The sequence below is a fragment of the Pelobates fuscus genome, chromosome 5 (genome assembly GCF_036172605.1).
Source record: "Pelobates fuscus isolate aPelFus1 chromosome 5, aPelFus1.pri, whole genome shotgun sequence".
In the NCBI taxonomy this organism is placed as follows: Eukaryota; Metazoa; Chordata; class Amphibia; order Anura; family Pelobatidae; genus Pelobates; species Pelobates fuscus.
In genome coordinates, this window is record NC_086321.1 from 267,422,454 (window position 1) to 267,438,399 (window position 15,946).

Here is a 15,946-nt window from a genome sequence, read left to right on the forward strand (position 1 = left end):
AAATACAGAAATCTCCTCTTTAGATAGAAGTTCTAGGGGCAGACACACCAGCCTCAGTGTATAAAGCACCTGAAGGATACCGGCTAAACGTTAGTTAATAAGTAATCCCAGCACATGCTACACAGTGTGATTCCCTGGCTGTCTAGCAGGAGACAGAATGGGCAGCTCATTCGGCGTGCCACTAGTGTTGTTATAGTAGGGGGTGGTGCAGTTTGGCAGCAGAGAGGGTGGCACTTTTGCCTTTGCCCCTCCCCACAATCACAGCAAGAGGTGAGCTCTGCTTTAGCAGTTTCACAACAAGCAGCCAGAGGAGCTGTCAGCACTAGCTGTCCTATACTGTGTGATCCCAGCTTCCCCTCTCACACTGTACTCTATAGGCAGGAGGATTAGGAGCTGCACTCTTTAAAGCTGACTCCTGGGAGTTTCCTGGTTCACTCACTAGGAACTAGATTAAAAAAAGAATTAACAAGAGTTTTTTTACCCTGGAATTCGAATCAACAAGTGAAAGGGATTCTGAGAGCAGATCAGACTGTGGACTCTCTTTGGATCTTGTACTTTAATCCACTTACCTGCCTTGTGGATTCTGGTTGCTACATGAAACTTGAAAGAGACTGTTTGAAAACTGGATGTGACAGCACAGCTTGAATGGGAAAGAGAAAACTGGATTTAACGTGAGAGAGAGATCTTTATCTACGGGTTACTCTAACTGGGAAACAGAGCTAGCACTCCACACCATCTCTGTGCACTTTTCACTCTCACTGTCTATTCTCCCATTGAGGATTCGAATGTACCGATACTCACGCTGATACTCAGTGTTCTTCCCTCACTCTATGTGAGCTGTGCCAGCCTGGTCTGGGGATACCCAGCTCAGTGTGCCAAGGGCTGGCCCTTTTGACTTGGAAGGTTGCCCCGGCCAGGTTCCATGTGAGCCTGGTGCCCAGTGTGGGGGCAGTGCTGCAGCAGGACTCACAGCAAGGGTGGCACCCACTTACCAAGTCTGACCATGGCCAAATGGCTCAATAAGTATTTCAGTCTGGGCAATAATAACAACAACAAGACCAAGAGCCCCCCACAGCCCCCTCGGCCGGACTACAAGAGGAACGGGGGCCCCGAGGGCTCCTTCCACCTGCAGCAGTTCCATCACCACACCTCCCCGCTGCCCGGACACTGCCGGGAGGAGAGCGACCTCATCCGCGCCTACAGGGCCCAGAAGGAGAGGGACTTCGAGGATCCGTACACCGGGCCCGGCTCTTCCCTCCGCAAGCTGCGGGCCATGTGCAGGGAGGAGCAGCAGGCGGAGGGCAGGAGGGCGCCGCCAGGGTGCATCAGCAGCAGCAGCCTCTTCCAGGAGCCCTACCCTGGCTCCAGCACCAACACCACCTCCTCCTCCTCTTCCTCGTCCTCCTCCCCGCACCTGTATCGCAGCAACAGCGAGAGGAGGCCGGCCGGCAGCAGGCGGCAGCAGCAGCAACTGGCAGGGGGGGCCGACCTCAAATACATCGTGTCCCCCAAGCACCGGCTCATTAAGATAGACAGCAGCGGCTGGGGGGACACCGGGGGGAGCACGGGCACCGTGGGGATCACCTGGAGCCCGGCCCTGACCAAGACCGAGGAACCCAAGAAAGACAAGGTAAGAGCGAGGGTGCTGAGGGCATCATTCATAGAACAGGGCTAGGGACACGTGGGCAGCTGGGACTAGGCTTTCCATAACTCTCAGCCAGCCATGTCATTTATTTAATGTAGTCCTGTGTCATGCGGTACATACCTCTAGGAATTTAATACATTTGCTGGTATAGGTGTGTGTGTGTGTGTGTGGGGGGGGGGGGGGGGGGGGAGAGTAGAGCATATCTGATAGATAATACTCAGGGTTCGAACTGCTATCTATTTTAACACATTTGTTTTGTGATCAAAGAAGGTATGAATAAAATCTTGTGATGGATCTGATGCCATTCCATTATATATCCATTTTATCCTTTAAATATACACCCAAAAATTGTAAGGAAATGCATTGCATTAGCATTGTAAGGAAACTGCATTGATATCTATTTAAGCTAGTTCTCCAGCATCTTTTATGTGCCTCATGTGTCATATTTGATAAAATCATTTACATGGGTAGACTGGCGCAGGGTTTGTTTATCGAAAAATTGCATACTTTGCTAGTTTCCTGGATTACCTAGTGCAATCTTTAGTGTTGGATTTGTATGACACTGTCATGTGTCCACACAGTATAAGAGCACTATGTAAGAACTGTAAAATAAATACATTTTAATCAGCGACTGTTTATTGAAATGAAGATAATGTGGCAGCCAAGTGCATTGTCATTATTAAGATAACCAGAGACGAGTTGTCATGTATTATGTTATGCTACAAAAACATCATAAATTGTGCGTTGTCTGCGATTAACCAGGGAATTTCAAATTTTAGGTAAAATTAGTAGAATTGGAATCACTCCACAACTCAGCGACTTTGAATACAAATGTCAAATTCCTTAGTCAGTTGGAAACAGTGCTCAGTTTAGTAAAACCGGTGTTTAGTATAAGGCCAAGCTTTAGCCTCACACAAGACATTGGTTTTACTAAACTAAGCATTGTTTCGAACTGACTAAGGAATTTCACATTTGAATTCAGAGATTCGCCTAAATATTATTATTTAGATTTCAAATCACTAAAGTACAATATTAAACACCATTATGTGTCAGTCATATGATTTTCCTAAATATATATAAGCCAAGAAGGTTGGTTGGCAGCCATCCCATGTAGGATGTTGTACTGTGTCATATTAAGAGCTAACCACTGATGGCTTTCTGTATAATTTGGTGTATTACCCATGCATCACTCTACATGTGCTGTAAGCGTGCCTGTATAGTGTGGCATACACTCTCACCAGTTTTGCTACTTTTCCACCTTGCTGTTTGCTGTCCCCCTTGATGTCCTCCCTATTGTATTTTTATACTCCACCTCCTATAGACTGTAAGCTTGTCTGAGCAGGGTCCTCTTCTACCTATTTTTCTGTAACATTTTGTAATTGTCTCATTTATTGTTGAATTCCCCCGTTTCATAATATTGTAAAGCGCTGCAGAATAAGCTGGCACTATATAAATTATCATAATGATAATATTTATTTTTTCTGCTAGTCTGTAATCATACCATCCTGTATTTGAATTTGTGTGCATTTTGATGTAAAAGCATCCAAAGTATCACTCTACGAAGCGTATTTACCAAAAATCTTAATTGTGATAAAGTGAAAAGCTGAATGGCAACATTTAGGATAAACATAGCTGATGTATAAAAAGCCTTGAACTACTTCACTATAGCCAGGACTTGGCTTAGCTAGCCAACATTTTACAATTTAAATTTCAGTTCATAACAATTAATGAAAAATTCCCTTATGGGTTCTGCTTTTGGCTTCACAATACACAATACAGTAAGCGTGTAGTTAAACGAATGGTCAATGGCCTGGAATGCTATGCTTTTTAATGTTTGTAGATGTGGATCTGCAATGCATTGGACGAGAATACCCACATGTTTGTGATTCTGATGGTCTCTTGCCATGAAATACTGACAGATTTCCAGCACAGGAAATCCCTCTGAGATCTCAGTCCAGCTGTACACTAATACTTGACCTTGTTTGCTGTATGCAGGCAAACATGCTGTGCTTTTGGCCTTCAGTACAACTGCCATTCATAAATGTCAGGTCTGTGAGTATTTTCTGCTGTTCTCGTCACGTCAATTTTCATGACATTGCGGAAGATCTCTTTATTGCACAAAATGGAAAAAAAAAAAAAAGACATAGAATGTAAACACTAAACCATTTTCCCACTCGAACATCAATGAAGGTTTGATAGTAATTGTTCTTTACAGATCACACAATAAGAGAGTATTTCCCAGCCTAGTGGTAGGCAGCCTTGGCACTCCAGATGTTTGTTGTAAACTACAACTCCCATAATGCTCGTATGCCGGAAAAGCATCTGGGCAGATGTAGTCCACAACATCTAGTGTGCCGAAGTTGCCTACTCCCTGTGCAATTGGCTAATAATGTTTTTTTTTTTCTGAGTGGAGCTTTTATGTAATAATGCATAAATCACCATGGGTTGATATATTTTAATCCTAGATATATCTCATGGTGTGCTCCAAAAATATTCCAAGCCTCAGTAGCAAATACCAAGCAGCCTCGTGCTGATGACTTGAGCGGTTATCTTCCTGAGTTGTGCTTCAAGCTGTTGTATACAGCAAACACAAACTCCAAGGAATCCAGTGTGGAATAAGTGAGGCAAAAATATGGTTCTTTGTTTAACTAATTTGCATACGTCCACCCAGAATCCCTTGCAGTAATAACAGCACTGCACATGGGAAAAATAGTCTTCTGACTTGACTGTGCAAATCTGGTTTTCTTGCTGAGATACATTTATTTTTCTTTTACTACTTTGTACTTTGACACCAGTGGAGTGCCAACATTTTCCATTGCACTGTACAATGATGACATCTAATCCTAATTATATGAGAAAAATGTGAAACACATTCCTCAACACTATATCTCATTGTTCTATGTTTGCAAGCTGTTCCACAAATTTCAACAAAAAAATGAAAAATCTTTATGGGACATATTCACTAACTAGTACATTGTGTGAAAACGGAATTTGAAAAGAACGCTGCGCTTGAACGTTTCTCTAAATTATACTAAGCTTGGCAAATTCCGTTTTCAATTTACTGTTTGGTGACTAAAGCTCCACTGTATTTTTCCTGGTTAAATAAAGGAACTACACATCTGATATAAAGTTACAGTTTATGGAAAATCTATTGCACACGGTTTATTAATCAACACAGTCCACCCTGAAGGTCATATCAGGCTAAAACAGTGTCATGTGACACAAATCATATTTCCTAAATTTTCTAATATTGCCCTGTTTTCCGTGTGTTAAAGGCACAGTATGCACTTTATACTTTGAGTTAAAGGGATACTGTAGTGCCAGAAATACAAAGTTGTATTCCTGGCACTACCGATAGTGCATGTTTTATGTCAAAGCATCGGTAAAAGAAAGTTCATCCCCAGCTTTTGTCTAACTCCTGTGTTGCTTTGCAGGCGTTAGGGCATGTGGAGATATCCTTTTGTACATCATTGTGGTAAAGCACTTAGAAAAAATGAATTCATACTTTGCAATTTCCATAAGAGGAGGAATGATGCTGCCAGGATAGTGTATGACAGCTGGTTTAGCGGCAACATTATCTGCCTTCTGGCTATTACTGTAACAAACTCTTCACATGCCTTTTCACCCCTATTAACCTTTGAATGAAGAAAAGGTCTAGCAGAATCGAGTTGTAACATAAAGAATGGCTTTTAAGCTTTCCTGGTATGTCTTACCTCTCTGCTCTGATAAAATATTACTTAGCAAAGAGCTGGGAAAGAAAGAAAGAATAAAAAAAACACAAACGAAAAATCTACTTTTTTGTTGAATAACGGGCTGCAGCATACTCACCTCACAGCCAAGAAACAAAGCTCCAGTCTGCAAGCTATTAAGCTGTGTTTTTATTGGATTTGTTCCTTTGTGGAGCATCCAGCAAGAGGCATTGCACAGTGAAATGTGCACAAATCATATGAATAATGTGAGTGAGAATTGCATGTGTGTTCAGAAGCAGATCATCATGCTTTTTGTCATTCTGAACATGCTCCTTTCATTAGCTCTCGTGTTCTATTCTTTAAACATACTACAGTGTCAGTTGAACATGTTTTCAATGCATTACCTAGAACAGAGGTGGCCATCATTTCTTTCCATAAATAATATTCATAATAAAAAATATTTAACCTTAAAAGCTACATATAGTTTTTGATGTTGTTTGGTCTCTACCAGGACTGGCTGACTAACACATACTGGCACAAACACACTCGCATATTCTGATAGCAATATGTAGACAGACAGATACACACACACACACACAAACTGACATACAGATCCAGATGGATTCAGACTAACAAACACGCTGATCAGTACACATAAGCACAGAGTTCTGCCACACAGGCTGGCACACATATTGATAGATACAAGCGCGGACTGAGAAATTGACAGACATCCACAAACAGAATGACACTGACAGAAACACACAATGACACATTAAACTGGCACAAACATATTTAAACTAACATGCTCACAGACTGGGATGCACACATGGATTGACATATGCATATATATATAACCTTAAATGTTTTCAGTGTGCAACTTATTAAAAAAATGTGTGGTCCCAACCAACTGTCGATAGGCACTTGTTAATTTAACTGATTAAGAGAGGGGTAGGGGCAGCATACAGTCACTTGTATTGTATGTGTTTATGTGATAGAGATGAGTCACTATAGTATAGATTCTGGGCTGTGAGTGTAGCCTGTGTAAGAATTAAAAAATATTCAACTACAATGTTCAAGGGACACTATAGTCACCAAAACTACTTAATGGAGCAGTTTTGGTGTATAGGTCATACCCCATGCAGTGTCAATGCTCAATTTTCTGCCATGCAGGAGTTAAATCACTTTGTTTATGCAGCCATAGGCACACCTTCCTGAATGTGACTTACGCAGCCATCATAAACACTTCCTGTAAAGAGTCATCTAATGTTTATACTTCCTTTCCTGCAAATTCCGTTTAATCACTTTGTTAACAGCTTGCTAGACCCTGTAGGAGCCTCTTTTATGTAATTAAAGTTAAGTTACAGAGCAGGAGATAGACACTTTCAAGTTACATCTGAATAAAAATGAAACCATTTTGTTTTCATGCAGGCTGTGTCAGTCACAGTCAGGAAATGTGTGGCTAGGGCTGCATAAACAGAAACAAAAGTGATTTAACTCCTAAATGAGAGTGAATTGAACAATGAGACTGCAGAGACATGATTAATACAGTAATTCTGCTTCATTAAGCTAAAGTTGTTTTTTGGTGACAATAGTGTCCCTTTAAAGAAAAATGACAGCTTTGCAGCAGTTTCTGGCCAGGAGATATAGTGGTATAGTTCAAGCTAATTGTCAGTCATGTCATGGATTCAGTTTTTGGAACCTACACATCCTTTACCAAAATGACTATTGTTTGCCAACAATCTGTTTCTAAAGCACACCATTCTATGTTTGTGTTGAAACCCCACATTCGTGAAATATGCGTGGTTTTTGCAATGTTTATCAGCTTTTCGTTGAAGCTGAGATTATGTGAACATTTGTGTTATTCTCTTGTGTACAGGTGTTAAAGAGAAATAAATGGCATAAATAGTGTAGAGATCCATACACAAACAATTTGTTTTCCTTGTAGAATTAGGGGCAAATTTTAAACTGATTTTAAACTTGACCTGCTAAGGAATTTGGGATCAATATATCCTGTTCCTAAGTTTCCATTAGAGAATTTCCTTGTGTCTTGTGTACCTTAAAGATGCAGGCTATTCAAGCACCCGCCATATCTGGAAGATAATGTTTAAAGTTTTCTAAATAATTTTATTTTAAACTTAACAATGGAATCGGATTTCTTTCTAGAACCTTGTTAGGAGTGAAATAAAAGCATAGAGCACGTGGGACATTACAGTGTCCAAGAGACCATTAAAGTTAACCTGCATAAACCATTAGCCAGCCATCGTGAGCCTCAAACTTGGACTAGGACTGCCTCTGTGTGGGAAGCTGGAACTCACTGAAAATGGGCCTTCAGGCCCAAAGGTGTGTTCTCAGGCAGACCAACATCAGCAAAGAGTCTATGCTGAAAGTCTCTCTTCTAGGAGAGAAGGGGAGTGGGATATTTTGCAGTATTTTCTGAAGAAATCCATGATTTTGCTAGCGATTTTGCTAGCACAATGTAGAAATGAAATCTGATAAATAAATTCTGGCAAGTCCAAAGTGGTCCAAAAATGTGGGCCCTAATACTTGTCTACACAATCATGGGAATATCTAAGTAATGAAACTATTCTAGAAAAAAATTGACTTCTTACCTTCTGGGTGTCACACCCCCTCCATTCCTAACAGAGAGCCAGAGATCTAGATAAATACGTGTTTTGCCTTAAAGAACATTGCAAGCCACTAAGTGCTTTTGTGGACTCTCACTGAAGCGGCAGTAAATGCAAATAACCTTTATAAAAGCAGAAAGAGACACATCTCAAATGAACTTGGTTGGAGTTTTGTGCATTCGAGCCAGCTGACTTTGTAGTTTAAGAAAGACGTAAGTATGTTAGCTATTCTGACATTATAACTATAGCATACCTTTCAAGAATTAGAGGTATGAAATTAGGATGGGAAATATGTGTGCATATATGTCATATATGCCATGAACAATACAGATGACACGCAGCGACACTGCAATTTCTTTTTGATAAACACCTGTGGAGAGTTCACCAAAGTAAATGAGTGTGGGTTTATAGGTTTATGGGTTTATAGGTTGCTGTACCAGAGCTATACAGTTTATGAAGGCGTTTATTGCAGAAGGGACAGAACGTTTGCAGCAAAAGATAGACAGTGAGGGGTGAACAAACCCATCCAGGAGTATGTTTTTATGTTCCCTCTAAACAATGCCACAATTTAATTTGTTTTGTTGAAGTGGTAAATGAATTACCATGAAACGTCTATCTGTCCTTTCCAATATTTTTGATGCTAGTGTTTGCAAATAAATAATATATTAGTATCCCCTGGCACCTATGACAATATGGGCTAAAACTCCGCTAGTGTGTTGCACATGCTTGAAATTTTGTTGACTGCATGGAAGTTTAGTAAAACACAAGTAGAAGCAACATGAAAAAACAAACAAAATAATTATACGAATTGACTTATCAATGTGAAACACTGAAAATAACAGGAAACGCTCTATCTCTGTACTACAATTACCTGTATTTGGCTAACTCAATTTGTGTTTTTGACCCACAAATCACAATTTTCTTGATTACCATTTCACAGTTATTTTTTTGGAACTGTGGTACTTATTTACTAATGTCCATCATGCACTGTATTCTGCTTCACAAATCTAGCAGTGTACAAAAATTATTCAAAATTTCAAAACCTTTGAACATTCATAATTTTTAGATATGTGAGCTATACCATAGAGTTGGCCATTGGGCAAACAGGGCCAATGTCCGGTGGCCCGCGATGTCCACGGGCCAAGGCTGCATCTCCCCTGCCGGCCCATGCAGGGCAGCACCGGCCCTTACAGGGACCACGGTCCCTTTAGGGGACGGTGAAGATATTTGCGGGCCGTAGTGAAAGAGTTGATCTGGGCATGCTCCGTGCGTGCTGGGCCGCCTCTGTCTTCTCGCGAGCTCCGCTATTAACAGAACGTTGCCTGGTAACCCACAGCAACGCTCTGAAATTATGGCGCTCACGAGAGGCAGAGACATGGTCTGAACCCTGCGGTGGTACAGACCAAATAACCAGACCACTGGACCACCAGGGATCAGCTTGCGGTGTGTCAGCTTGCCCCCCACTCTCACTGGACCACCAGAGATTAACGTACTCTCTCCCCCCCTGCAAGGTAATAAGGGGAAGAGGGAAGTAAATGTGATACATAAAAAAAAGTTAATTAATGAAGCCACTATCCTACCGCCTATACACACAGTGCACCCCCTTATATACACCCACTACACCCCCTTTATATTCACCCAATACACCCCCTTATATACACCCACAGTACACCCCCTTATAGACATCCACTACACTCTCTTATATACACACAATACACCCCCTTATATACACACACTACACCCCATGCATCTACACACACTACATTTCTGGTATCCCACTATTGAGGACACCAGAGACAAATCACTAGCAAACACTGCGCATGTTTACATTGAACAAAAAAAAAAACAGGACATTTACTACACCACAGAGCACCGGATGATTTGGTGGGGCATCACACTAACATAAACATGCCTCCTATCTGGTTCAACCCCTCATAGTGGGCTGCTCTACCTTTAATTGCCCGAGCAGAATTTTTGTCCCAGTCATATTCAGAAGATCTAGAAATACTCACTTATTAAAAATGGAGTAGGAGTTATGCACGTGTAATACCTCCCGTGTTTCACCTGATAACATAATAGTTTGAGAGACTTAAGAACACTCAAGGGCTCTTACAGCAGCCTAATATTGGTTTTAGTGGCTTATCATCCATTGTTCTTGTTACATCATTCAGCCATTGTACTCACTGTATAATTGTGCTGTTGCTCTTACTACAGTTTATTTGCTGAAGTGAAAATTCCAAATTAATGTTTAATTTAAGGCCACAGTAGCCAAACTGACAGCATAGCTGACTTTGAATTATCACTCTTAATAAATAACCATGACTGCATAATTTAGCCATTATACGGACTCTGTCATTGAGCCCTTATTATGACTGTATCTGTTAGAATATATGCGGACTGTAAAATGTAGCCATTATTATGACTGTATCTGTTAGCCATTATGTGGACATGTATCATTTAAAGGGACACTTTATGTACCTAGACCACTTCAGCTCATTGAAGTGGTCTCTGTGGTGTGTTTCAGGTTCTCAACCCTGCAATGGTAATTATTGCAGTTTTTGATAAACTGCAATAATTACCTGCCATGGTTAACTTCACCTTTAGTGGCTGTCTACCAGACAACCACTAGAGGGACTTCTGACTTTTGGTCGCCTAAATGACGCTGGACGTCCTCATGACGTCCAGCGTCACCCAACAACCCATAGGAAACCATTTTACAATGTTTTCTTCTAACGACACTGACGTCGGTGGAAGAGAAGCGAAGGCGGAGCCTGAACCAGCGGTGATTGACATCGGAGCTGGAATTAGGTAAGTGCCAAGGTTTTTTTTTAACCGCTTCTGCACCACGTTCGGGCAGGGGCCGCAAAGGAGGGATACACTATAGGGAGCTATAGTGCCAGGAAATCAACATTGTTCTCCTGGCACTATAGTTTTCCTTTAACCCTTATTATGACTGTATCAGTTACCCATTGCACTCATGGTACTAGTTAGCCATTATACTCACTGTATCAGTCATGGTATTGATTGCATCTGTTATATGGAGGTTATCAGTTAGCCACTTACAGCTTTTGTACCAATTCCATTTCTTTTTTTTTTTTGCATGTCCTTGTCAAGTTGACATTGATATCTTTATTTTCTTGAAAATGATCATTTCTAATAATTGTATCACTCACTCTGTGTTGTTGAATCTGTTTATGTAATTAATATACCCTGCAGTTTTGTATTTCAAAATCTTCTTTGCGTGTGGCTGAATTGCCAGGAGGTCTTATGACAGATAAGAGCCTGATAGAGAAAAACGCCCGAGTCAGTCATAGGGGTTGATTTGGGCTGTCATTGCCAGAGAGACATTTGTGCTATGTATATTGTCTTGCCTAAAATAGAATGCCTGGTGCACTTTGACAGCTAGAGTAGTGGCTTCAGGATTTGCTTTAGAATGTGAGATATGAAAGTAAGTTGAGGACACAAGACGAATGTTTGATTGTGCAGCAATTTGCTGCCACATGGTGTGAATTTTCCACCTGGTGCACAAATGCTTAAATAAGTTATTATATATTTGACAGAGTGATGTGCTCAAAGGGTTATTGTATTATACACTTAACAAGGACAAATTAGGTCTTTACTCACTTACTCACTTGTGACTAATAAACCAGTTTGTACTTTTCTTACTTAAAAATAGTGAATACTGTAAATCCACCCTAAGACTAAGTAAAAGGGTTGAACCTAAAATGTAAAAAAAAGAAACAAAACTACAAAACTCAACAGATATGAAATGAATGTTAAACTCCAAGCTTTTACATTGTACTTTGTCCTGGCCTTGTATCGGCCATTGTTGGAGGACGCTACTGTCCATCACACCTTCACTCTCCACCAAGCACGTTACTCATATTCCAAACCATGGGTCCTCAAACTCCGGCCCCCCCAGATGTTGCTGAACTACAACTCCCATGATTCTTTGAATTACATAGATAGCCAGAGATTCATGGGAGTTGTAGTTCAGCAACATCTGGGGGGGCGGAGTTTGAGGACCCATGTTCCAAACAATAAAAGGTGGGAATGCTTTATTAAGTAAATCTGATCAGATGGTGTGAATAAAGTCTATAGGGATGTTCTTTAAGGAAAGCTTTGCTGCCATTATGACTATGCTGATTTATTTATTTTCTTTAAAGGCGTAGAACTAGTTGATCAGAGAGAAGGTAATGGAAAACATAGAACTAATATTGTCATGGAGCTGAGTATTTATTGTAGCGTCTGCTGCTTGATGCTATAGAGCAGGAATTTCTCTCCTAGTTGTGAAACTTCGATTGCGTCCAAGAATGGTTCACAGAGCCTCTGGCCCTTTGCATATTGTCTATGTGTGTAGAGGAAGCAATAGCAGCTATTAAGCAATTGCAAAAATATTGATTTGTTTATATTGCTGTCTCCCTTTGGTGCCGCCAAGCTAATAAAAAGCAAGAATAATGTTATGTTGCGTCTGTGCTCCTAGTTCATTTATACTGCCGTCTGCATTTTATCCAACACAGTGCTGACATAATTTTATTTTTGTTAATTTATTTTGCTGAAAGTGTATCCGAATTTGATCAGCATTATAAAAGCCCTATATCTTGTGACGCTGAGATACTGTCCTAAGACAGGTTTTAAAGTTCATGCTGTCCTACCACCGGTTCATATTAAGGATGATTACGGCTTAATAAACAGTAACAGTGTCTCCCATTTAGATACATCATATGCAACATGTCTAGCAGTTGCTCTCCTTGCCGCTGCCCTTATCTCCTGTGAGGCAAAATAGGGGTAACCTAAATTATGGATTGGTGGTCTCATTGGCCATTAAACAAGTCACTTTTATCCCTCGTAATGCCCATAATTCCTGCAATGCCAAGTTCCATGGAAATTCCCATTGTTCTTAGTATTAATAATGTATAAAACCCTCTTACGTCAAGTGCCATTTGAATGCCTAATCTTTAATAACCCTAAAACACTTTAATTACCTGCCTTGCCCTCTTATCCATAAAGATCTGTGTGCATCAGGTGGACTTAATTCTCTATTTTACCCGATTAAAAAAAAATAAAAAATGTGAATACTTAATATTGTACCCTATTGTAACAATGCAATGTTTTGTGGACCCAGAACATACTTTAAAACGATAGAAATCTCAATGTATCCATCCTGGTAAAATATTTTATAAATAAAAAATACTATGAAATCCATCATAGTTACTAGTGTCCACATATTCTCACACATTGCCCATAGAAATATTCATAAATGAAATTAAAAATCCTTTGTTCAAAGTAGACTTTGTAAAACTAGCCAACCAGCATCTGTGATGGAAATGGGTGCATGTGACATAAACGGAGCAGTAAAATTGGCTGAAACGTTTGGTTAGCCAGTGGAATCATAGCTGAATTGATAATTTCTTCTGTAAACCAGATATGCCGCTTGAAATATACTTTACATTTATTATAGCACTGAATACCCAGAATTTTTAAAACGTTTTCTAATATATTTTAGATATAAAAATATGTCCTAATGTATCTTTTAATAGCACATTTACACTTATATTTCTCTTGTCTTGTACTTTGCCACCGCACATCTCTTCTTCTCTTTCTGATTGTCCATATAGTTTCTTCCCTTCCAAATCTTAATGTTTTTTGACTGTTGCTCCGAATGGGACCCAGTAGGTATTTAGAAAAATGCTGCATATATATTTTTAATGCTCTTTATTACACGTAAAGATATTTTTTCACGTTAAACTGTTTCTGTAAACCTACTACTGAAAATTTGTCTTTTTACTAAATTGCTGACTTACCAAAGTCGATAAAAGTTTCAAAGCTTTCAAAATTAATGAAATGTACAATTTATCATCAAGCACTTTGTGTCCTCTGCTCATATTACATAGTTCACAACATCCTTGAAAATAAACTACAAAAATGAAGCATTGGATTTTGATTTTTTTTGGTGTAGCTCCAATTTTTTATTTTTTTTTTACTGTAAAATTATGCTTTTGAAGCAGTGCAGTAAAAATCCAACTGATATTTTAAAACCACTTTTTTTTTTTCATTGAATAAGAATTAATGTGCCTTTCTTTCTCACTGCCTCTGGCATGCTAAAGGATTTCAGAGCTAACCCACTTACGTGATGGAATCCATTACGATTTATCACTCATGTCAAAACAATTGCATGACGTTGTTTTTTTCCTGACAGCTTTGCTGTAATGTTACCCGGAGTAGACATTTAGACTTAATGAAAAGCAACCAATTAAATGTGGTTTCTCTCTATTGCTTCCTTGCAAATCATTTGCCTTGACAAGAGTGGTGTTATTCAGGGTCAGCTATGAAAAAAGTGACATCTAAATCCATCCTGTCTTCCAATGCAAAATGCTGCTGGGGCCTTGTTGTTTTAGTGCGTTTGCCAGGAATGGGTAAGAAGGGAAGCTAAAAACGGGAATGTTTGTATGTACCTTCAAAGCAAGCTTCCTGTTTAACCACACCTTGTGAAGGACAACTTGGATGCTACTTAGAACTATTTATTGTATCATTAGCTTACCGTCCAAATGACTTTAGGTTCACCATCCTAGATGGGTTCAAAAGTGTCTTGGGTCAGGGTACACCAGAGAGAGGTCCTCAGATTTGCCTTGAGCAAATAAAGCACATTTTCTGACAAATATGAGGGTGCATCCCCAATGGAAAGCCTTTGAAGGGGTACACCGTCAGCCTCGTATGCACAGACTGCAATTACTACTTTTGGGATTTGAGTGCATCTTTGACATGTCAGCATGTTGAAACCTTCTTAATATATCATTTCCAAAGACAAGAGGTGTGCGTGAGTGTGGTGAAGGTGGTGCAGAAACATTTTTGTGTGTAACAAATTTTTAAAAAAGTTGTATTATTTGTGTGTGTGTTTGTGTGTATGTGTGTGTGCATCTGCTAAAGATACTCATTTGGGTCAATCCTAAATGACTACATTGTAGAAATCTAGTATACATGTAAAAGCACGTGCAGGTAAAATTACACAAGATTACCAAATACACAATTAAACATATATCCCCTCAGGGAACATTCTCTGAAATAAAGCACAACTTCTGGTGCAGTATGCCAGAGTAAAAAATCATAGATTAATATAAGAATGTGTCCACTCACATACTCCTGAGTCATTTAAAGTTGACACAGACTCTAAGGTAGGAATAGAATCTCCTCTGTTGCATTCCAGGACCTTCCCCACCTTTTTGCTTGATATGTGTTGAAATAGTGTTCCCACACTAATGCCAGGAAAAACTTCTTGTAGAAGTATGTTCAAGTTTATTAAACAGCACAAATCAAATAAAATGGGAGAGTTGAAAGTCCAACAGAGTCCAATCACAGAGAAAGTCCAACAGAGTCCAATTACAGAGATCCATAACCGCATTGACGCGTTTCGACCTACCACAGGTCTCTCTCAAAGTGCATTTTAAGCATTTTCTCCTGCACTTGCCTATTTATTTACATTGTTTTTATTTGTTGTGTGGAGTGACACAGTAGCAGGGGTTTTATTGCACTTAACCAAACACTGCTAACTTGTTTTACTTCTACAGCACCTGTTTCATTTACATTGTAGAAATCTGTTATATTTGTGTCACTGTAATAACCAATATGATCTTGCTATACTTACAAATCGTATTCCTGATGTCATAGTGTCCCTGTCCATAGTGACTTTAGGTCACCCCCTCTTGTTCGCTATAGAAATGGTTAACAACCCTTTTTTAATTACCTTGTTCTAGCGCCAAGGCTCCCTTGTTGGTGCTCAACTCTCCTCCCCGGTCGACGTTTGGGGGCCTAATGAGCATTGGGGTCTAATGCAAATGCACGCATTTAAACTTCCCTATAGGAAAGCATTGAACCATTGAAGCATGAATTTTACTGACAGTCACTAGAGTTGGACTTAACCCTGCAATGCAAACATTGCATTCCCATAAACTGAAATGTTTTACATTGCACGGTTAAGAGGACAGTAACAG

The 15,946-nt window shown here is 39.8% G+C and overlaps 1 protein-coding gene across 2 annotated transcripts in view; it reads left to right on the top strand.

Annotated features, from left to right (window-relative positions):
• Nucleotides 1-303: 303 nt before the first annotated feature.
• SHB (SH2 domain containing adaptor protein B) overlaps nt 304-15,946 on the top strand; it is a 204,128-nt gene continuing 188,485 nt past the window's right edge. For both annotated transcript variants that reach the window (XM_063455274.1, XM_063455275.1), the window contains exon 1: nt 304-1,630. In XM_063455274.1, the coding sequence (XP_063311344.1) occupies nt 1,004-1,630 (627 nt within the window). In that variant the 5' untranslated portion in view covers nt 304-1,003. The remainder of the gene's footprint in view (nt 1,631-15,946) is intronic.